Source organism: Catharus ustulatus, chromosome W (assembly GCF_009819885.2).
Source record: "Catharus ustulatus isolate bCatUst1 chromosome W, bCatUst1.pri.v2, whole genome shotgun sequence".
NCBI classification, from domain to species: Eukaryota; Metazoa; Chordata; class Aves; order Passeriformes; family Turdidae; genus Catharus; species Catharus ustulatus.
This window is the reverse complement of record NC_046261.2, coordinates 12,081,965-12,105,980: the sequence shown is the minus strand read 5'-3', so window position 1 is coordinate 12,105,980 and position 24,016 is coordinate 12,081,965. Positions and strand designations below refer to the sequence as shown.

Here is a 24,016-nt window from a genome sequence, read left to right as displayed (position 1 = left end):
ATAACATTGTGAACTTGTCAACTGGTTTGTCTACATGGTTTCCAAGCAACTAGATCACCTAATCTGTTTTCAAACTGATTAGGATGCATCAAAAAAACACCATCCTGTACAACAATCACCATTAGAGATTCACATGTAGAACGAACTCAGAGGCAATTGAATAGCCTATGTGTTCAGCCTGAGCCTGGCTTACCAAGGCCAAGATTGACAGTCTGTTAAACCAATACAAAAACCCTACAAGAAAACACAGTTGGATTTATACCAATTCTAGATAGTTTGATTTCTGACAGTATGTTTATGGATATGTACACACACATTTATGAACTGATCAGAAACATATATTTAAAACCACAATTTGCACTGATTTAAATCAAACCTATTGTTAATTCAACTCATTCAACCTCTTGTTTAAAAAATGTAACACAGGAACCGAGGCCAAACAAGCAAGAACTCATTTTATTTTTCTGCCAAATTATACAAAATATGAATCAGTAAGAGCAACAATACTGGATGAAGAAAGCTAAATATCCTTGGTTCAAAGATCAATACGGGCTTAATCCAAGGTCCTATACCCATCCCCTCTGGTCTTTAGACAACTCACTTCCATTTAAGTCAGCTCTGATAGATTTGACAGGTACCTCCATTTCTTCCCTACACAATGTGACTTAATGGGTATTTTAATGCAGATATTTGGGTTAGAGAATTGCAAGGATCAACTCAATTATTAGTTTTTGGTTTTTTAATATTACTGAATTATCAATTGAAGCATTTGATTTTTATATGAGACTGTTAAGATTTTCTGTCACCTGCAGTTTGACACCTCCTTGTATGGAATACTAAACACTCTCAGCACAGAAAGACAGTAAACGAATATGTTAATTCAACGGCATACTGCTGCCTTTACCCAAGGTAAGTAATACTTTATGAAGTTACACTGATTATCCAACTATAGTGACTAAAAATTCAGTAATTGACCTTTTCTATTACAACCTTCTGTATTAGTTCCCATAGTGTGTGCCTATATATATACATATACACACACACACAACTTTACTGATCGCTTGATAAAACAAACTGAGTTTTCATTAATCAGTCTTTCATAGGATTTCAGGAAACCAGTACTGTTCAGTTGTATTCAAAGTTATTAGGTGACAACCAACATCCCTCTTGAAATTATTCTGGTTTAGAATCCTTCCCTTGAACTTACTGTGTTTAGACACCCTCTCATGGCAACACCTACTGTAAAGACAGCAGTATTCCCCTAATACTAGGGGGAAAAAAAGCACAATCTAGACCAGGGCTCTACAAATAAAAAATTAAAAAAATTAAAAAAGCAAAGTGCTGTACTAAGACCAAGAATGGTTTAAATAGGCAAAGTAGTTCCAAATGGTTTCAAATCCCTTCTAAAGGTACTTCCCTAAGACCTATAAAGTGCTGTACATCAGTATAAAATTCTGGGGAAAAAAAATTTAAAATTAACATTACCAGAAACAGCCATAGTATCACTTATCCATGCAATTGAAAATATCCAGTCCTTATGTCCATCCTAAAAGAAAATAAAAATTTAAAAAAAGACAGATTTTCTGTGCCATTATATTCTGCAGTGGTCTCAAGGCAGACAAAAAAAAAATATCAAAGTGAAGAATACTTAAGTGCAAACTCAGAAGGACAGACCTATACTAAAAACATATATAAATTATATTCTACTATCAAGCTGGAGCACTTTAAGTACCTAACAATAATTTTAACTTTTATTGATTTTGACATGTATAATTAATAGAGAGCAATTAGGGGATAGAAAAAGAGATTTCTGACCAAGGACAAATTACAGTAATTTCACGAGTATAAGGCGCACCAGATTATAAGGCACACTTCCGGGTGCTGGAAAATTACCGAACTTTGTCCATATATAAGGCGCACTGGAGTATAAGGTGCACTTTCTTTTTGCAGCGAGGATCCGCGTGCAACAAAGTAACGAATTAGTAACAGAATCGCGCAATCGTGGAGTTTACTGGCAGGTGCTCAATTTGCAAACATTTTTCACGGATCGGCGTAGCTTTTAAATGCAGCCCCAAGTGCCCTCCCCGTGCTGCGGGCCACAGCACTCCCGCCCAGTGCTGGTTGTCGCGAGCTGCCAGCTCTCGTGAGTTCTCGCGGGCTGCCGGCTCGCACTTCCGGGTTGGAAAATTTCCGAACTTTGTCCATATATAAGGTGCTCCGGGGTATAAGGCGCACTTCCGGGTTTGGACCAAAATTTTAGTCAAAAGGGTGCACCTTATATGTGTGAAATTACTGTAATCTCAATTCTAAGGACTTGGATTTTTTCCATTTTGAAAGCAGTGTTCTTTACTTCTATAAAGCAGCTGCATACTTTTATTTCCTCAAATGCACATCCCTAAAAAGAAACAAAAAAAATTATGTTTAAAATATATGACCCACAGATTAATTTTTCAAGAATCTTTTACTCAGAAGGTGAGAAGCCTGTGTATTAAAAAAAGACCATAAGAATCTAGTTCTGTTTGAAAAGCTGCAGAGTCACAGTGGCACACGAATAACAAGTCATGCAAATCTTCAGAATGGAACCTTTCTACAGCTAGCAATCTGCTACTGCAGAAACTCTGACCCAAGTTCTGCTCTTGTAGTTAACGTCTATGCAAAGTCCTGAATCAAAAAGGAAAAGTAAGACTGAAGTGCTTACAGGACACCACTATACCCATTTCAGCCATTTTCTTTTTAAGATTGGCTGTTTTAAAAAGGTCTCATGATGTTTCAAAAATAAAAACAGTACCAAAGTCTATCAAACTGCCACAAGCCACTGGGTTAGAACTACTCCTCAAAGTCAAGTTCCACCTGTGAAATAATATATATATAAGCTGCACTAGAGACTGGAAAGCCTTGAATCATCTTTACAACTTCTCAAATGAGTTTTTTCACTAAAGCTAAGTTTCAGAGATCATCATCACCCCAATTAGACTTTAACAATTAACATTTTGTTACATTTTCAATGCTTAAAAGTAATCTGAAGTAGACCTGAATGAGGGTAAGAAATAAGAAATCTGACTTAGAACCCTGAGAATCCTCTCATATATTTATGTACTCATTCATATTTAAGATATCTTGTGAAAAAAGGCAACTTGATCAGGAATATTTTCAAGCTTTCAGAAATTAACTCTCCACTACAAAACTCCCAAATTCTGAACTTGCTCTGACCTTACACACTTCAAAGTAGTAATTCTTAGGACAAAATAAACTTTCCCCAAATACTTTCACTTACATCTCCCACACACACAGGATCAAGTGTAGGCAGACGGTAAATTGCAAGACTGTTGGGGTTGTCTCCACCTGTGGCCAGAAAGGTCCTTGAGGGGTTGAGCTCAATGGCATGAATACCACATCCCTGCTGGTTCACCATGCCCGGTTCACGATCTTTCAGAATAGGAATCTTTGTAATTTGACCAGTCTGGACATCTATTACAAATAACTGGGGGAAAAAAGCAGATACAAGTCATTATCACACAGATAAGAAAACCAAGATGGTCAAATATCCTCCCTATTTTGAACCAACATTCTTTTAAATGTAGAATCCACAAATGTTGCAAATAGGGTTGAAAAATGCATACATTCCTTCTTAAAACAACTAAATTAAATAACTGTGTATTTTACTTTAATAATCCATCATCCTTCTGGCTAAGATAATGTTAACTTCCTTCTTAGTAGCTGGTACTGGTGTCCAGTTCTGGGCCCCTCAGTTTAGGAAGGATGTTGAGATGCTTGAGTGCATCCAGAGGAGGGCAACAAGGTTGGTGAAGGGCTTGGAACACAAGCCCTATGAAGAGTGGTTGAGGGAGCTGGGGTTGTTTAGCCTGGAGAAAAGGAGACTCACGGGTGACCTTATCACTCCCTACAACTTCCTGAAAGGTGGTTGTAGCCAGGTAGGGGTTGGTGTCTTTCTCCAAGCAGCAACTGACAGAACAAGAGGACGCAGTCTTAAGCTGCACTGAAGGAAATTTAGGTCAGATATTAGAAAAAAAGTTTTTATGGAAAGAGTGATCAGGTACTGGAATTATCTGCCTGGGGGAGGTGGTGGAGTCACCATTCCTGGAGACTGAGTTTCGTTCTGTTTTGTCGCTGATTTTTTTTTTTCATAGCTGATATTGTTCTTGTTTTGTCTTGTAGATATATCAGTAAAGAACTGTTATTCCTAAACCCATACCTTTTGCCTTAGAAACCCTTAATTTCCAAATTATAATAAACTGGGAGGGAGGGAATTTTCACTCTCCATTTTGGGAAAAAGCTCTCGCCTTTTTCTTTTCTGGCAATACTGTCCCCTAAACCAGGACAACACTGCATAGTTTATATGAATAGTAGTGTGATAAATATATTATATTGTAGGCTTTAGCAAAATGTTAAAATAGACTAAAATACCTCTATGTAACCAACTTAGAGAATGGTGTAAAGCAATTATTTTTCTTACATCTGCAGACTGGCCTCTCCAAGTGATAAGATATCAGTGACAGAAACCAGAGCATAAGCATCTGGGAAGGATTTATTGACTCCTCGCTATCAGGGAGTATGAAACAACAGGATGGAAACACAGGAAGAAATAAAATATATTGACCTAATCTACAGAATGTCCTGCAGACAAGTCAGAGATTAACACCAAACAAGAGAGTTCTTGGAACATCAAAAACTCAGAGGACTGTTTAAATAATGTATAAACTCATGAATATGTATGTACCTCCAGCAATGTAACAGTATATAGAGAATGGTGTTTTACACTGATGCTGTGTTTTTTGGCTAATCACCAAAAACACCCCAGCACTGGATATCTTTTTTGTCCCTGGTTTTATCCCTTATTAAACTTTTAAAATTCTAAATCATGAATTTTGTTTTTCACATTACTTGCAGTATGTGTTCCTTGTGGTGATGTTTATCATCCTTGAGGCCTAGACCAAGGTTATAATTTTGTTGTACTTTTAATACTGGCCTATGATAGAACCACTGGTCATGAAACTAACCTGGTCTGCGTCCTCAGCATTGCCATCCTATCTGTACCTCAGGAGCCATTTATTGGGAACTATTAACAGTTACATCTTCTACCTTTTCTCCTCAAATACATCTTCCAACTTCCATCCATCCATCCTGTCTGCCTGCCTTCCTTCTCCTCCAGGATGACTACAGAAGTATTTGAGAATTTGTAAGATTTTGACTATCTTTTCAATCCCCTTGCAGCCAACCAGGTCCTTATGCTAGGAGCCAGCATGTTGCTGCATATAGTTCAGGTCTTCTTTCAGATAAAACAACTATTTAAGAACATCACCCAGAGATTTGCCCTGAGGCACAATAGTTCCGAGAGATGGAGTGTGCGGGATAGTATGGGCAAGTGCCTAGGACAGTGGGCACCTCCAATGTTTTTGAACCTCACCCCTGAACAAGTGCATGATAGGAAAGATGTGTGCTAATTGTTTTATAAACAATTCTATGGGTGAAGGTGTGGGTGTTAACATTTTTAAAATGGGTTTTAATGTCACTACTGACTTTGAGCAGCAGGTTAGTGTGGAGGCCGATGGCCCACCAGGGACTGAAATTGCCCCACTCCCCTGGAGGGAATGCCCTTAAGCACTTCCTCTTCATAGTGGTTATGGAAAAAGTATCCCAAATATGCCCCTCTGTTATATGTTAATCTGTTGTACTTTATTGGAATCCCCCCTTTGTACCGCCCCTGGACCATCAATTTCATCCCCTATATGAACCCTGCTCCCTCAGACCCCCTGAGCTACTGTGTCCCTGGACCCCTCTGAGGAAGAAGACCAATGAAACTTCGCCTTGGAATTCCAAACGCTGCTCCCGTCTCTCTCCTGCGTCGGCCGAAGGGGAGCCTCACAAAAAGAGCTGGTCACTCCGCCTGGGAGGGAGGACGTGCCTGTGCTTCACAGACGTCCTTCTAAGGACGCTTTTCCGGAAGATCGCGGCACCTCCCCCACAGCTCCCCGCCGCGATAGCTGGCGCCCGGAACAGGGACCTCTGCTGACAGGTTCCTGGTAAAGCGACTCCCTCAGCTCCACCTGTGGGAATTAAGTCGCTCCCGGGTTTAGCCGGCTCCCCAAGGACGGCTTCTAGCGTTCTAGTGAGGGCCATCGGACGGGCGACCGGGACCTTCGGAAGATCATCTTTGAAGACCGGTCGACCGCCTGACGACCCCCCTGCAGTTTTGATTTGACCCGGCGGGCTTCGGTTGGCCCGAAGAGAAAACGTGAGTTTAAATTCTCGCGGTCTTTTTCCTTTCTGTTCTTCCTTTTACTGCTCGGTGGGAAATTGGAGTTTCGAGGATGGGCATGCAATATTCTATGCTTAGCCCTCCTCAATGGGACGTATATCTCCAAGTTGAGGGTACCCTTCTTATGGGAAATATTCAGTTTTCTAAAGGGGAACTTGAAACATTTGTCCTTTGGGTTTTTCAACATTTTCCCCATACAAATCGTCACTCTGTTCTTTCGGGCTCCTTTTGGGATAACGTGGGAAGGAAGTTATACAGTACTCAGGCAAATGAGGATTTTTCTGTTGCGAAATTTTTTCCTTTATTTCATAACATTGTGAAAGCTACTGGGATTTTAAAGGATGTTTCGGGTGATGTTTTGGACCCCTCGTTAAAAACTCCTTCTCCCCCTTCTCATCCCCCCATTCCCGAACCCCCTTCCCTGCCTGAGGGGCGACCGGCAGGTGGAAATCATTGTGATATACAGGGCTGCTTCCGACTCCCTGACACCTACCGATCCTCTCTCTCTCCTCTCTGAGACGGCACCAGCCATGCCGTCCCGGACTTTTCCTCCAACCTCCTACCTCTGCCCGCTTACCCAGTTTTACCTCCTGTTGTTACCCCGCAAAATAGCGCCGGCAATGCGGCCAGCCATGCCATTTTCCCTCCCTCGTACCCCAGTTTTCCCGCCCTTACACCCCATAATGGCTGCGTTCCTGCCTCTCCTCCGTGTTTTCCCGCGCTCGGCTTCTCCCCACCCCCTGCGTCGATGGGTGTAACCGCGTCGGGACCCTCTCCCTCCGTCGGGAAACCCCTCCCTGATGCGAACCCCATCCATCCCCCTCCTCCGGTTGGCTCTGCCCCCATCGCCCAGCCCACCTCCGCTCCTGCTGTCGTGGGAACCGGAGGTGACCCGGGCCAGGACCGGAAGGAAGCCACCTTGGCCTCTACTGTCGACCACCGTCTGGCAGTTTCGGTCTGCCCGAAGAAGTCTGGCCCTGCGAGCAAGCGCTCTCCATCTCCCTCAGAAGATGAGAGTAGCGACTCCTCAGACTCGGATTCACACCCCGAGTCCGGGGACCGCTGGGCTAAGACCCAAAGGGAAGCCGAGAGGGAGACTGGGAATTGGCAAGCAATATCACAGCCTTCCCAGCTATCCATAGAAAGGGAAAAAGAGCATTAGCATATGCATCATGGGAACCTCTGCCCTATGGGGAGCTCAAAGATCTTTGCAAAGCTGCTAAAGAACATGATCGGAGCTCATTCTGCTTTAAAAACCTTTTAGAAGCTACCTTCTTTGCCCATGTTCTGGTCCCCCATGACATCAAAAATATACACTGCCTCCTTACCCCGGCTGAATGCATGCTGTGGGAAAGGCCTTGGAAAAACACCTAATAGCCTTATCTGACGCCTACTCTAAAGACACAAATAGGCAAAATTTCACAATAGAACAATTGGCAGGAGAAGGTAACTTCCAAAAACCCACTGACCAAGCCCAGCTTTTACCAGAGGCTACATTACAAGACATTGCTATTGCAGCAAAAACAGCTTTACTCCTCACCCCAGATAATTCCATCCCAACACAAAATTTTGCAAACATCAAGCAAGGGGTAAAAGAGACATTTATAGAATTTGTGGACAGACTGAAACTTGCACTCGAAAAACAAATCAAAAGTACTGAGGGACGCAAAGAGGTTTTAAATAAAATTGCCATGGCAAATGCCAATCAAGAGTGCAGGGCAATTTTGAGGTCATTACCCCTAGACTCTGAGCCCACTATCGAACAAATGGTTGAAGCCTGCACAAGGCACACCTCCACTGAAAACACAGTGGCACAAGCTGTTGCCAAGGGCATTGCAGATGGGGTATCAGGAGCCTTCACAGTGGTTGCTGCAAAAGACAACCAGCAATGTTTTTGCTGCGGGGAACTTGGTCATTTTCTAAAAGACTGTCCCGAAAGGGACTCAATAACAGATCGTCGCTATGGGAACCCATGGCATCAACAGCAATCATCTCGCCAGCCGAGTCCTGGAAACTTCCAGCGGAGCGCGGAACGGCCCCGTGTGATGACATCAAATCGGAAACCGTCTCACTCAGCCCTACCCACCGTCAGGGAGAATCAGACACCACCCTCGACAATCTCAGAGATTCCAACCCAGACCCAGCAGACCTCCCATACAGAGCGATTCAGGTGGGGACCCGACGCTAGGTGGTAAGCGCACTGACCATCCATTTTGTTGATGAGTGTGTTTTTAGAATCCTGACTGGAAAGTATGGGCCACCAGATCATCCTCATGACATTCTAATCATAGGGGACACCGTAAATAGACCAGATAATTTTCACGTCTTCCTAGAGGTGCAAACTGTAGGCCTTGACAATGACATCCTGGTCTCTCTGTGCTGCACAGACACACCATTTCAGCTGTACCAGGGAACCCCTATTGCCCAGGCCTTTCTCCTACCCAAGAACTATTTGGAACAGGTTCCTCTCAATCCAACTATCATGTGGACACAAATTGTGGGCTCAAGCAAACCAATAGTTGAATGTACCATACTTTGCAGAGGAGAAAAGATTCTCGCCCAGGACTGATGGACACCGGAGCAGATGTTACCATCATTGCCCGCTCCGAATGGCCATCAAATTGGGAGCTGCAACTGGTTGCAGGAAGGATTTGAGGAATAGGAGGGGTTGCCATTACAATGAGAAGCAAGCACAATATTATAGTGGAGGGTCCAGAGGGAAAAATAGCTACCATCAGATGGTATATAGTAAGAGCACCTATCACTCTTTGGGGCAGAGACCTTTTATCACAATGGGGGGTTTCCATCTGTATTTCCAATAAGGATTTTTAGTCGGGGCCACTGTGCAGCACGCAACACCCACTATTCCCCGACTCGCCTGGAAACGAGATCATCTGGTGTGGGTCGAGCAGTGGTCCCTTTCTAAGGAAAAATTGCGCACCTTGGAAGTCCTCGTAGAGGAGCAGCTTTCCAAGGGTCATATAATGGAAACTAATAGCCCTTGGAACTCCCCTGTCTTTGTCCTCAGAAAACCTGGCAAAGACAGGTGGAGGCTCCTCCACGACCTCAGAAAAATCACTGAGACCATTGAAGATATGGGTCCACTGCAACCTGGTATGCCCTCTCCCTCCATGCTACCGCGAGATTGGAAGCTCGCCATTATTGATATCAAAGACTGCTTCTTCAACATCCCCCTCCATCCTCAAGATGCACCCAAGTTTGCATTTTCAGTTCCTTCCCTCAATAGACAAACCCCTTTGAAATGTTACCACTGGCTTGTCTTACCACAACGTATGAAAAACTCTCCAACTATATGCCAGTGGTACGTGGCCCGCATTTTGTCACCTGTAAGGAATCTGTTTCCGGAAGTGACCATTCTCCATTATATGGATGACATCCTTGTTTGCCCACCTGAACAGGCCTACCTTGACATCACACTAAAAAAGACCATTCAGGTCATTGAATTGGCAGGCTTTGAAATCAGCAGAGAAAAAATCCAATTTGTGAGCCCATGAACCTACCTCGGACAATGAATTCAAGAATGCACCATCACACCCCAACAGTTAGCCATCCGAGATGACCCAAAGACCCTGCGAGACCTCCACCAACTCTGTGGGTCCATCAACTGGGTACATCCCCTGCTGGGAATCACCACAGAAGACCTTGCCCCGTAGTTCAACCTCCTTCGTGGTAATGAAGATCTAGACTCACCACGCTCGCTCACCTCCGAAGCCCGAGAGTCCATCAAAAAGGTCCAAGAAGCCCTGTCATCGCGCCAAACCCACCGGTATGAACCGAGACTTCCTTTCCAGTTTACCATCCTAGGTAAGGCCCCCTGGTTTTATGGACTCATTTTTCAGTGGGATACCGAATCCAAAGATCCTTTAATCATCATAGAATGGGTATTCCCACATCACCAACCAACCAAAACTATAACTACACCCCAGGAGCTAATGGCAAATTTAATAAAATGGCTAGAGCTCGTCTCCATTCTCTTGCAGGTTGTGAATTCACACGCATTATCCTACCATTGGCCACCATTGGGGATTTGCAGCATTTGCTTCAATCCTATGAGAGCCTCCAGTTCACCTTAGATAGCTACCCAGGCCAAATTTCCATCAATCTGCCTGCTCATGAATTGTTTAAATCAGTCTTTAATTTGGTTCCAAAATTAATACAAAGTAAAACACCTCTCAAGGCTCTAACCATTTTTACTGATGGCTCTGGGTCTTCTCACAAGTCAGTAATGACTTGGAAAGATCCCAAGACTCAGAAGTGGGAGTCTGACGTCCAGGTGGTCGAAGGGTCACCACAAATTGTTGAATTAACAGCTGTCATTAGAGCCTTTGAGAGATTCAAACAACCCATAAATGTGGTCACGGATTTGACCTATGTTGCTGGTGTAGCTATGAGAGCCGAACGTTCTCTTTTAAAGGAGGTTTCCAATCCAAATTTATATAAGCTACTTTCTAAGTTAATTTATCTCCCACAGAAAGCAGCCCTACCACATAATGCATGTGAGGTCACATACTGACCTCCCAGGAACCATTGCCGATGGGAACGGGAGAGCGGACACCCTAGCCATGTTTACTGAAACCGCGAACTTACCGGACACTTTTGCCCAAGCAAAGATGTCCCATGCATTTTTCCATCAAAATACCTCTGCTTTAATGAGAATGTTCCATCTTACAAGAGAGCAAGCTAGAGCCATCGTAGCTACCTGTCCCAATTGCCAATCCTACCAGCTGCCTTCCTTAGGATCTGGGGTCAATTCCCATGGTTTAAATAGCTGCCAGTTATGGCAAACTGACGTGACTCACTTCCCAGCGTTTGGGAGAACAAAATTCATCCATGTGTCGGTAGACACTTTCTCAGGCGCAGTGTTTGCTTCCGCCCACGCGGGAGAAGATGCTGCTCACACCATCAAGCACTTTCTCTTGGCGTTCGCTACCTTAGGAGTCCCAAACAAAATAAAAACAGATAATGGGCCTGCTTACTCTTCCCACAAGTTAAGGGACTTTTTTAACCAATGGGGAGTTAAGCACACCACAGGCATTCCACATAATCCCACAGGGCAATCAATTGTTGAAAGGACCCATGGCACTATCAAGTGGGTCCTCGACCAGCAGCGGGGAGGGACAGAGACCATGTCCCCAATTGAGAGACTCTGTAAGGCTCTGTACGTAATAAATTTCCATAATTGTTCCTCCACTGAGCCCACTTCCCCCGTATTCTGGGACTTCTCAAATTCGGCCCGAGCTAAGCTTGAAGAGAAACTACCAGTGCTGATCAAGGACCCTGAAACCCAACAAATATCGGGACCTTTCCCACTGATTACCTGGGGAAGAGGGTATGCCTGTGTGTCAGCTCCATCTGGCCCAAGATGGCTCCCAGGAAAATGTATCAAACCTTATTTAAGACCAGCAAACACCGCAACCGACAACATTAATAAAGTCTCTCCTAAGTCTAACACTACAGGATCTCAGCACCAAAAATGAAACGCCTGGACGCGAAGACGCCGTCGAATGCTGAGCCAGCAACAGCCAAATCATCCTGTCACCAGGTCACAAACAAAAAAAGAAAGCGCCACATTTGTACAAAGAATATAAAAAACCTCGAGCTAGGCATTTCCTAGCTACTGCTACTACCTCATTCCCCAATAAACCTTGATAAATTTACCAGACCCCATTTACCTTCCTGCCCTTCCTACCCCAAACCTTCCCATGTCCCTAATTCCCTTCCCCTCAACTATCTCACCAGAGAAAATACTCCTTCTTGTCAAATAACAATTTTGTTTATATTCCCTAGCCCAAACCCCATCCATAGCCAAGATGAAGGTCGCCCACCTCGCTGTTATCCTTGCAATTATGTGGGTGCTCTTCACCACACAGCGTGCTCTCGGCTGGATTGTCCCACAGCCCAGTCAAAATGTGTGGGTCAGCCTGGCAAAGTCCCTCCAACAACAAGACCTGTGCCTGTCCATGGACTCCGTCAACAACCCACTCTCAACCTGCCTGGTAGGGACCCCTTTCATGCCCGGTGATGGCCCTTCTTTGGAGAAGTTGCCCAGAACAGCGGGCACCTGGGAACAGTGGCTTCACCCTTCTGAACAAGGGAAAAATTGGGTGGAAGTACTTCCGCCCTCCCAGGGAGAGCCACAAGAATTGGATTTGTTGGGGTCTGCAAAGGCCAGTTACTGTGTTAACTTCTCTTTTTGGAATCCTTCCTCCTGGCCCCAGGACGTCTACCCAACCAAAAATATCTATAATTAGACTAATTGGTGCAATCACATTTCAGAAACATAGCCCAAAACTTCTGCCTCCTTCTCTCCCAGAACACTTCCCAAAGGTGTCTTCCTTATTTGTGGAGACCGAGCGTGGGCAGAAATCCCCTCCCGTCTCAGAGGTGGTCCATGCACCCTTGGCCAGCTTACTACTCTCACCCCAAACACAACACTCCTCCAAAATTGGAAGGACAAAAGAGAATTTGCATGCCAAAAAAGATCACTCACACAATTTGATGAAAATTGTGATCCCACGGTAGTGAACTGGTCAAAAGGCAAAAGATTTACCGCTTCATTACTCCTCCCATGGGTGGCAGCTGCAAGGGCTCTAGGTGAACTTAATCACATGGGGTGCTGGCTTAGTAAGCAGACCAACACAACATCAGAAGTGCTTAGTGACCTCCTCCGAGACGAAGAAACCACCAGGCATACCACCCTACAAAATCAGCTGCAATTGATTTTTTCCTCTTGGTCCATGGACACGGCTGTCAAGAATTGGAAGGACTTTGCTGCTTCAATCTATCATCGCACGCAGAATCCATCTCTAAGAGCATCCAAGTGCTCAAGGAACAAGTAAAAGACATCCAAAATGAAGAAACAATCACCGACGGCTTTAATGACCTCCTTGAACAATGGGGACTTAAAGGGTGGGGACTATCCCTGGTTAAAAGTGTTTTATGGATTTTTGTTATCATCCTTGTTGTGTTATTCATGATTTCCTGTTTTATGCGCTGTATCAAAAGGGCAGTTGGGGAAGCCTTCTTAAATAAAGAAAGGGGAGTTGTGGAGGCCGATGGCGCACCAGGGACTGAAATTGCCCCATTCCCCTGGAGGGAATGCCCTTAAGCACTTCCTCTTCATAGTGGTTATGGAAAAAGTATCCCAAATATGCCCCTCTGTTATATGTTAATCTGTTGTACTTTATTGGACTCCCCCCTTTGTACCGCCCCTGGACCATCAGTTTCATCCCCTATATGAACCCTGCTCCCTCAGACCCCCTGAGCTACTGTGTCCCTGGACCCCTCTGAGGAAGAAGACCAATGAAACTTCGCCTTGGAATTCCAAACGCTGCTCCCGTCTCTCTCTCTCTCCTGCGTCGGCCGAAGCGGAGCCTCACAAAAAGAACTGGTCACTCCACCTGGGAGGGAGGACGTGCCTGTGCTTCACGGACGTCCTTCTAAGGACACTTTTCCGGAAGATCGCAGCACCTCCCCCACAGCTCCCCGCTGCGATAGGTTAGTTACAGAGCCCATGTTGGATCCCAGAAACCTGTGAGTTTTGAGCTTTCTGTGCTTTCTGGCACTGACCCCCTGGAGAACACTGCTTTCAACCTGCGGCCTTGGAGAAGACTTCCAAATTTGAGTGATGGCGTTAAAGTAATGAGTGTGTAATTAAAATAGAAGTGTGTAATTTCACATGATGAAGGGTTTTGAAATTGGGGTTTTCAGAATATAGTAATAGGTATGGGACGAGATGGAGGATCCTGGGTATTGTTTCTTTCTGCCTTCTTTCTTCATTTTAGGTAGTAGTTTCTGGTTGGACAGTTACTGCTGCACTGTGGGTCACAGGAGTTTGGTTATTGGGTCAAAAGTATAAATAATATAGGTGTTAATTCTCTATTGGACTGTTTAGCTTTAAAAGACCTTGTAACTAACTAGATTCAGGCATCCATTTTGGTCGCTTTTAGCTGGTAGCTAGAAGTGTTGCAGAACTCTCTGTACTTTAGATAAGATTTAAGAAACAACCAAGCCTGAACACAATAAAATTTGTCTCCTTCATGTTTTTAATCCTGACTCTGAGTGAAGACAGAAGAAAGTTAAGACAAGCCACTAATTAAGTGGTGCAGATACCCCGTTTACAGGCCCAGACAGCTGGCTCCTGAAACAGACAAGTGGGGTCTGCAGACGGCTGAACTTCTGAACTTTGGGGTAAAACAGTAGGTTCAGGGGTAACATATGGTAGGCAGTTTGGGAAGGCTGTACCTTCCTAGCACCTCAGCCATTGGGTAAAGGAAGAGGGCAACATGCGGCTGGGAGTTTAGGATAAAAGGAGGCTGCACCCACAGAAACCCTGAGAAAGAAAACCCTGCAGGTGTGTGTCCCAGTGGACTCTCTCCCTTTATTCGAATAAAGTTGCAGGACTCCTCTGTCTCCTTTATGGACAGTGGCTTTTCATAGCATGATTTTCTGTACACAGTCTTGTTGAAAGCAGTGGTCCTATGGAAGGTCTGGTCCTTCTGCAGAAGTTTGGGTCCTCCTCTGTATGTCCAGTAGTGCTGGTGGTGTCCCAAGCCCCCAGACCTCGAGATTATATGTGGTCAGGTCCAGGTGGCACCTCCCCCAGGGCAGAGTTTCACAATGGAATGATGTAGTCCTATGACTCATAGGATATTTTTTGAGTCCCTGGAGGTTGTTCCAGCTGCCTATTCTGCTGTTTCCTGGGCAACCCCCTCCCCTCACAGGGTCCTCCTTTCAGATGGGAAAAAATTTCCCTGAAGAACCCAAACCCACAAGCTCTAGGAATACAAAGACAATCTCTCTTCCTCTCTCATCTCAGCTGTGGAAAAACTGTCCTGGGAGCTCCAGTAACTCAAAGAGGATATGCTCTACTTTACACCTGTAGGGACCAGCATCTCAGCTATTAACATTTAGCATCCTCTTGCTCAAAAGAGAGAATATAGAAGGCACACACCATGGGGTATCCTGTAATTTTGCCTGAAGGACCACAGAGAGGGCATGAGGAAGTAGAATGGAAAACCTACCTCAATCCTAGAGGCACGGGTAGAGGAATTGCAGGGAAAAACAATTACAAAAGAGGGTTCTTGAAGGAAAGCTGCTGCTTCAAGCTACAGTGGGCAGTTTCTCAGGCAGAATGGAAGGACTGATCCTACTCTTGATCCTACAGAAGAAAATTATAATCCATATCTACACAAAGTAAGTAGAGAATCTTATGACCAGAACTAGAGGGTCCCTGCCTCCAACCAGGTGGAAGAGAAGGACAACTGGGTTTACTGGACTTGTAGATCTAATGACCTGACACGTCAGACCCAAAGGGGTAGAAGGCTCTAGTACATATCAGTGCACAGTGTATCCTAATGAAATCAAACTATAGAGGGGCAGAACCCATTTGCATTTCTGGAGTGACAGAGGGATCATAACACCTGACTGTATTGGAGGCTGAAATCATCCTGACTGGGAATGAATGGCAAAAACACCCCACTGTGACTGGCCCAGAGGCTCTGTGCATCTTTGGCATAAATTACCTCAGGAGAGGCTATTTCAAGGATCCAAAAGGGTACCAGTGGGCTTTTGGTATAGCTGCCCTGGAGACAGAGGAAAGTTATCAGCTGTCTACCCTGCTCAGTCTCTCAGAGAACTCTTTAGTTGTGGGGTTACTGAAGGCTGAAGAACAGCAGGTGCAGATCGCTACCACAACAGTGAACCAGCAGCAATATTGCAATAATTGACTCCCTGATTCCAACCCATAAGCTGATTCATTAACTGGAGAGCCAAGGAGTGATCAGCAGGACCCACTCATCCTTTTACAGTCTCATTTAGCCAGTGCGAAAGTCTAATGGAGAATGTAGACTGACAGTGGATAATTGTGGCCTGAACAATGTCACACCATCACTGAGTGCTACCATGCTGGACATGCCAGAACTTCAATACGAGCTGAAGTCAAAGGCAGCCAAGTGGTGTCACAACTGATATCACCAGTGTGTTTTTCTCAATTCCTCTGGAAGCAGAATGCAGGCGACAGTTTGCTTTGACTTGGAGAGGCATCCAGTACACCTGGAACCAACTGCCCAGGGGTGGAAACAGAGCCCCACCATCTGCCATGGACTAATCCAGACTGAACTGCAAAAGGATGAAGCTCCAGAACTCCTATAATACATTGATGAAGTCATTGTGTGGGGCAATACAGCAGAAGTTTTTGACACAGGTAAGAAAATAGTCCAAATCCTTCTGAAAGGCTGTTCTGCCATAAGACAAAGTAAGGTCAAGGGACCTGCCAAAGAGATCCAGGTTTTAGGAATAAAATAGCAACATGTGTGTTGCCACATACCAGTGGATACATTCAACAAAATAACAGTAATGTCTCCACCGACTCACAAGAAAGAAACAGAAGCTTTCTTAGGCATTGTGGGATTTTGGAGAATGTATATTCCAAATTATAATAAGATTTCCCTATCAAGTGATCAGAAAGAAGAATTATTTCAAATGGGGCCCTGAGCAACAAAAAGCCTTTGAGCGAATCAAACAGGAGACAGTTCAAGCTATAGCCTCTTGGGGAGGTCAGGACAGGGAAAGATGTAAAAAATGTGCTCTACACCACAGCTGGGGAGAATGATCCTTCCTGAAGCTGCTGGCAGAAAGCACCAGGGGAGACTCAAGGTTGACCCCTGGGGTTTTGGAGTTGGGGATGCAGAGGATCTGAAGACCACTGTGTTGGTTTTGTATGGTCTGGTTTTTGGTAGTGGGGGGGCCATAGAGGTGGCTTCTGTGAGAAGCTGCTGGAAGCTTCCACCATGTCCGGCAGAGCCAACCCCTGTTAGGTCTGAACGTGGATGTGCCACTGGCCAAGGTTGGGCCAATTAGAGAGGGTGGTAACACCTCTGTGATAATACATTTAAGAAGAAAAACAAAACAAAGTGCACACAGTTTTTTCTACCCAGAGAAGAGGAGGAGATGACAACATGTGAGGGAAAACAACATGGAGACACCAAGGTCAGTGGACAAGGAGGGGGAGGAGGTGCTCCAGGTGCCAGAGCCAAGATTCCTCTGCAGGTTGTGGTGATGACCATGGTGAAGCAGGCTGTCCCCATGCAGCCCATGGGTCCACAGGGGATGCAGAGATCCACCCACAGCCCGTGGGGAAGGTGCCCATGCCAGAGCAGGTGGATGCCTGGAGAAAGCTGTGATCCAGTGAAGACCCAGTGGAGAGAGGGAACCCTTGCTTCCAGCCTGGAGCAGCCTGTCCCTGGAGGACTGCACCCCGTGGAAAGAGAGACCCACAGAGCAGCACTTTTGGGAGGACTGCCTGTGGGAGGGACTCATGTTGCAGCAGTTTTGGGAGGACTGATGCTTGTGAGATTTGGAGCCACGCTGGAGAAGTTCATGGAGAACTGTCTCTGATGGGAGGGGTACCAATGGCCTCACAGGGGAAGGACTCCTTTCCCTGAGCAGTGGAAGAAAATCCTCGGGTTATGAACTGAACAAAACCCCCGTGTCCTGTCTCCCTGTAGTGTTGGTGGGAAAGGGGGAGGGGCTGGGGTGTTTTAAGGGCTTATTTTACTTCTCATTATCCTCCTCTGACTCTGTTAGTAATAAAATCACTTTGCAACTTTAAGTTGAGCCTGTTTTCCCCTTGAATTGTTTTCTCCTGGTCCTTTTCTCAATTTATGAACACTTTGTTAATTTTTTTGGGGTGTTCTTTGCCCAGCTGTGGCAGGGGAGGGTGAGCAAGCGGCTTTCGTGGGTGCCTGGCGTTGGCCCAGTATCAAACCATGACAACCACTATACTCCAGCTGAAAAGGAGATAGTCGCAGCTTATCAAGGGGTCTGAGCCACTTTGGAAGTGATTGGCACTGAAGCACAGCTCCTCCTGGCACCCTGACTGCCAGTGCTGGGCTGGATGTTCAAAGGGGGGATCTCCTCTGCAAATTATGCAACTGATGGAACATGGAGTGAGTCACACTGATCACACAACGAGCTACAATTGATGCCATGATGATTTTTGCCTTTTCTTTTTTATATACCTTTTATGTATTCTCAATACCCTTAGCATGCATACTTGTAATTCTTTAAGCCTGATGTCTTAACATAGTCCTAGTATTCTACTAGGCCAGAAAACCAAACATCCTAAAGGCCTCACAGTTGAAGGCTGGAAAGCCTTACATTGTCTTGAAAAACCAAGGCCCCCTCTAGAACATAATCTGTAAACTAAGATTAGGCCCATCTGGGGAGAAATACTTTAAAATAGAGAAATGCTACACCATTCATTTAAACCTCTCATTACAACATCTTTGTTAGATATACTAATTTACAAAGTCTATAAAATTATATCCAAGATCACCCGTGGGTGTGCATTTCGACATATTCCACCTTGATGAATTGTTGCACCATAAAGATCTTTATTAAATACTGAGGTAAAAACACTTTTATCCCTTAATAATGTCTGGCTCTTAATTCTAAGACCAAGGAAAAGGCATCACAATAAGGAACCCCAGTCATTCAGAAATCTTGGAAGTGATCATGAACTGACCAGAAGGCAAAGGTTTCAGAATGTCACCAGAGGAGGAGGTGTTGTGCTGAAGAGGCCCCACTATATAATAAATTACCAGAAAGTAAGAAGCAATATGCCTTTTTTATTTATGAGTCCTGTCGTCTTGTGGGAAAGCATTGGAGATGGAAAGCAGCTATATGGAATCCTGCATGAGAAGTCACAGAAACTGCTGAAGGGGAGGACAAGTCAAAGTCAGTTTGCAGAGGTGAATCCATCCAGTTGGCCTTAGACATTGATGAACGAGAGAAATTGCCGATACTTTGCCTCTATACTGATTCATAGATGGTGTCAAATGCCCTGTGGGGGTGATTGGAGCAATGGAAGCAGAAAAACTGGCAGCACAGGAGCAAACACATCTGGGCTGATACATTATGGAAAGATATTGCTGCCCAAGTGAAGAACCTGTTTGTGAAGGTACATCACGTAGATGCTCATGTACCCAAGAGTGAGGTCCCTGAAGAACATCAGAACCAGCAGGTGGATCATGCTGCTGGGATTGAAGTGGCTCAGGTGGATTTGGATTGGCAACATAAGGGTGAATTATTTCTAGCTCAGTGAGCCCATGACACCTCAGGAAGAGATGCAACACATAGATGGGCTTGTGATCGAGGGGTGGACTTGACCGTGGACACTATCACACAGGTTATCCAGGTATGTGAAACATGCTGCAATTAAGCAGGCCAAGCAGTTAAAGCCTCTTTGCTATGGAGCATGATGGCTGAAATATAAATATGGGGAGGCCTGGCAGATTGACTTTATCATGCTCCCACAAACACACCGAGGCAAGTGCCATGAGCTTCCAATGGTGGAAGAAACCACAAGATGGCTGGAAACATACCCTGTGCCCCATGGCATTACTCAGAACACTATCCCGGCCCTTGGAAAGCAAGTCTTATGGGGACACAGTACTCCAGAAAGAATTGAATCAGAAAGTGGAACTCATTTCCAAATAAACCTCATAGACACCTGGGCCAAAGAACATGGCACTGAGTGGATGTATCACATTCCCTATCATGCACCAGCCTCTGAAAAGATTGAATTATGCAAATGATGGTTAAAGACTACACTGAGAGCAATGGGTGGTAGAACCTTCAAACAGTGGGATACACATTGAGCAAAGATTACCTGGTTAGTCAACACCAGAGGTATCTGAACCCAACTCACTTTTGATTGCCACATTAATGATGAATGACCTTTGATGAAATCAGACAAGCACAGCAGTGATGGAATCAGAAAAGCTTCAGGATGCAACAATCCAACAACACACACCATCTTTCCTACCCTGGAAGACTTTTATGACAGATGGAGCCCAAGGTCATGGACTAAATGAACGTAACAACCTTTTATAGGGATGGCCCATAGACTGAGGGAATGATACCTGTGTGTATATATCAAAAGAGGAAAGGTGATGGTGTAGTAGAAAGCATGGGCCCATCATGACATAAATGGTATGGAATAATCGGTGGATACTGTCCTAGTTTTAGCTCGGATAGAATTTAAATATACACAAGTATTACAATCTGAACTAGAACAAAAGTTTGCATCACCTGCCAAAGTGCACCTTTATTTGTGAGGCTCTTATACTGGATCATTTCACAGATTATGTTGAGAATAGATGTGCTAACAGTCAAATAGGCGTAACAGAGTGGGAAAAGCCCTGTGAGGGAATATGAGTGAAGCAAGGAAATGGAGGATCTGAAGCTGACTTGTCACTGAGGAAAGTGATGCAGAATCACAGTCCGGGATAATTAAAATCCATATTCTCTTAAATTTGTTCCTTATATAACCAAAGAACATTATCTCAAAACCTCTGGAACTGAAGATGAAGAAAACAACAAAAAACCCAAGAGAAATTGTCTTAGTTTGGAGGACAGGTGTTTGGTAAGAAAGGGAGGAGGTTTATTTTAGAATGGAGAATGGAAACTTCTTTCTTTTAAATTATTAGAATTTTGAAATTACGGGGTTTTTAGGCAAAGATATGGTAATTTAAAATAGCAGTTCTTTACTAAGAAAATTAAAATAGAAATATAGTACAGTAATTTCACAACTATAGGGCACACCTTAAAGCCTAAAATTTTGATCGAAACCCGGAAGTGCGCCTTATAATCTGGTGCACCTTATAAATTGACAAAGTTCGGAAATTTGTCGGCAACCCGGAAGTGCGAACCACGCGCTGAGCAGCGAGCAACAGGCCGAGCCGTGCGAGGTCGCGTGGTTCGGCGGGGCTCGGCTAGGCCACGTGGCTTGACAGGGCCGCGTGGCTCAGCGTGGCTTGCACGGCTTGCGCAGATCGGCGCAGCTTGCGTGTCTCGAGCGATTCTGTTTCTTATTGGTTACTTTGTTGTGCGCAGATCCTCTCTGCAAAAAAAAAGGCGTACCTTATAATCCGGTGCGCTTTATACATGGAAAAAGGTTGGAAGTTTGCTGACACCCGGAAGTGCACCTTATAATTCCATGTGCCTTATAGTCGTGAAATTACTGTACTACAAAGCACAAACCCCAAACACTGACAAAACCAGAATACAACCTGATGCTCTGTCAGTCAGGGTGTTGGTAGCAGTCTCATTAAATGGTGACTACAGTTTCTTTGCAGTGACAGATGTGGTTTCGTTGAAGCAGTGGTTCTGTAGATGGGTTCAGTTTCCCTCCAAAGGTCCAGTGATGATGTGGAGAAGTTCGGTTTTTCTTTGGAGTTTAGATGGAAAAAAGGCTACTTTAGTGTTTTCAAATCTCAGTTTTTATCTTGGTAAGAAAGGCTTGACTCTTCTCCTTTAGCTGGAGCATTTTCTAATGGGATGAAGTCATTAGTTATACAGTGGGTCTCAATGAGCCATTAACAGAAGATAACTCTCTAGAGGAAGGATGGGTTGCGAAAGGATAAAGAACAATGCTCCACCTGGTTTCAATGGATGGCCCATTAGCAGAATATTTTTCATGGAGATAAGGATCATTGCTCTACTTGGCGTCATCAGATGGTGATAGAATAGATACATTTGATTACATCGTGTATTGTAACCTAAGACATTATCTACCCCTTATTTTATTGCTATTTGCATAATGATACTTTACACACAGTTTTTACTTAAGATTAGGTTTTCTTGTGGTACACAATGGGTTTCTTCATCTTTTTGTATTACTCACTAAGTGTAACTAGGTTTTTGAGCAAAGACAATCCCACGGATGGGTTTGTTTTTGCCTGAGGTGGGACTAATTTAAACAGTTTTTCTTAGAATACTTTTCATGTGCACTACAGGGATTTTATCTTTATTTACTGTGTGCAAGGGTTTGGACTGGGCAGGACTAGCTTGATTGATGGACTTTTGGGTGTTGAACATTCAGGTGGATTTTGCTAAGTTCGTTTTTTAATTTTTGAAGGTTTTCTCCCTAAGCACTTTTAGCGTGGTCTTAAGTACAGTAATTTCACGACTATAAGGCGCACGGGATTATAAGGCGCACTTCCGGCTGTCGGCAATTTTCCGAACTTTGTCCATATATAAGGCGCACTGGATTATAAGGCGCACTTCAGGGTTTCGATCAAAATTTTAGGCTTTAAGGTGTGCCTTATAGTCGCGAAACTACTGTAGTTTATTGCACTAACTTTCCTGGCAGCTGGTGCATGGTAAGGGATATGACATATTTATTCAATGCCATGTTTTTTGGCTTAGGTGTTGATAAGGCCGTTTTTGAAATGGGTTTCGTTGTTTGACTCGATTTTTTCAGGGGTACCATGCTTCTAAAGGACTTGTTTTTTCAGGCCCAGGATGATGTTTCGGGCAGTGGCGTGAAGCACAGGGTAGGTTTCTAAGTATTCGGTGGTGGCTTCCACCATGGTTAGCACGAAGTGCTTGCTTTGGCGGGTTTGAGGCGTTGTGATGTAGTTAATTTGCCAGGCTTCTCTGTACTTATATTTGGACCAACACTCCCTATACTAGAGAGGCTTTATTTGCTTGGCTTGCTTGATGGCAGCGCGTGTTTTACAGTTATGGATAACTTGAGAAATACTGTCCATAGTTAGATCCACTCCTTGGTTTCGTGCTTACTTATACGTGGCGTTTCTGCCCTGATGACTTGAGGCATCATGGGCCTATCGAGCCAGGAAAAATTTTTTCTTGTGCTGGTAATTTAAGTTTATTCGTGACAGTTCTATTTTTGAGGCTTGATTTACCAGCTTGTTGTGTTGGTGCTTCTCATTAGCTTGACTTTTGGGGACATGGGCATTTACATGATGAACTTTTACAGGTAGCTTCTTTACTTCAGTGGCAATGTTTTTTCACTTATCAGCAGCTCAGATTGTTTGGTTTTTTTTACGTTGCTAGTTTGCTCTTTTTTACTTTTTCAGCTAACTCTACAGAGCATTGGCTACCATTTATGAATTAGTATAAAGGTAAAGCTTTGGTGACTTCTTCCTTTTAGCAATGTCCAGGGCTAGCTGAACAGCTTTGAGTTTAACAAGTTGACTTTTAGCCTGGGTCACTTGTTTTTGCTTTTTTTTGTCAGCAAGACCAAAAATTTCACCTTTTGGCTAGTTCATAATTATTTCTAAAATTTTAGGGCAATTTGGGTTTTTAATGCGGGCACGTTGCATGATGAGGGCAATTTACTTGCTTTATGTGGCATTGGTGGCGTGGTGGGTAGAGGGAACTTTTTTTTTGAACATCCACCCCAGCACTGGTAGTTGGGGTGCTAGGAGGAGGTGTGCTTTTGTGGTAATTACTTTTGAGTCAGCTTGGACTCCTTTATAGACAGCCAAGTTTTCTTTTTTTGTGGGAGTGTAGTTGGTTTTGGACTCTTTGTAACTTTGGCTTTAGAATTTTAGAGGTTGGCTTCAAGTTTTTCCAGGTACTTTTTGCTAAAGGCTTTAGGATAGGCTATGGTTCTTGGCTGCAGAATAAAGTACATTCATTACTTCTGGTTCTTTTTTGACTGGGCTAAAGGCTACCACATGAGCAATTTTTTGCTTGATTTGGGTGAAGGCTTGCTGCTGCTCAGCACTTCAGTGGAAATTGTTCTTTTTGCGGGTGACTAGGTAGAGAGGGTTCACAATTTGACTGTACTCAGGAATCTGCATTCTTTAAAAGCTTATGGTACTTAGGAAAGCTTGTGGGGTTTTTTGCTGGTTGGTGGAGACATCGCAGTGATTTTATTGATGACTTCAGTGGGGATTTGGTGTC

The 24,016-nt window shown here is 44.3% G+C and overlaps 1 protein-coding gene across 3 annotated transcripts in view; it reads right to left on the bottom strand.

Annotated features, from left to right (window-relative positions):
• LOC117005024 (DDB1- and CUL4-associated factor 12-like) overlaps positions 1-24,016 on the bottom strand; it is a 76,990-nt gene that overhangs the window by 25,395 nt on the left and 27,579 nt on the right. For all 3 annotated transcript variants that reach the window (XM_033076246.1, XM_033076245.1, XM_033076247.1), the window contains 2 exons: positions 3,275-3,481; positions 1,486-1,546 (listed from right to left, as the gene is read on the bottom strand). In XM_033076246.1, the coding sequence (XP_032932137.1) occupies positions 1,486-1,546; positions 3,275-3,481 (268 nt within the window). The remainder of the gene's footprint in view (positions 1-1,485; positions 1,547-3,274; positions 3,482-24,016) is intronic.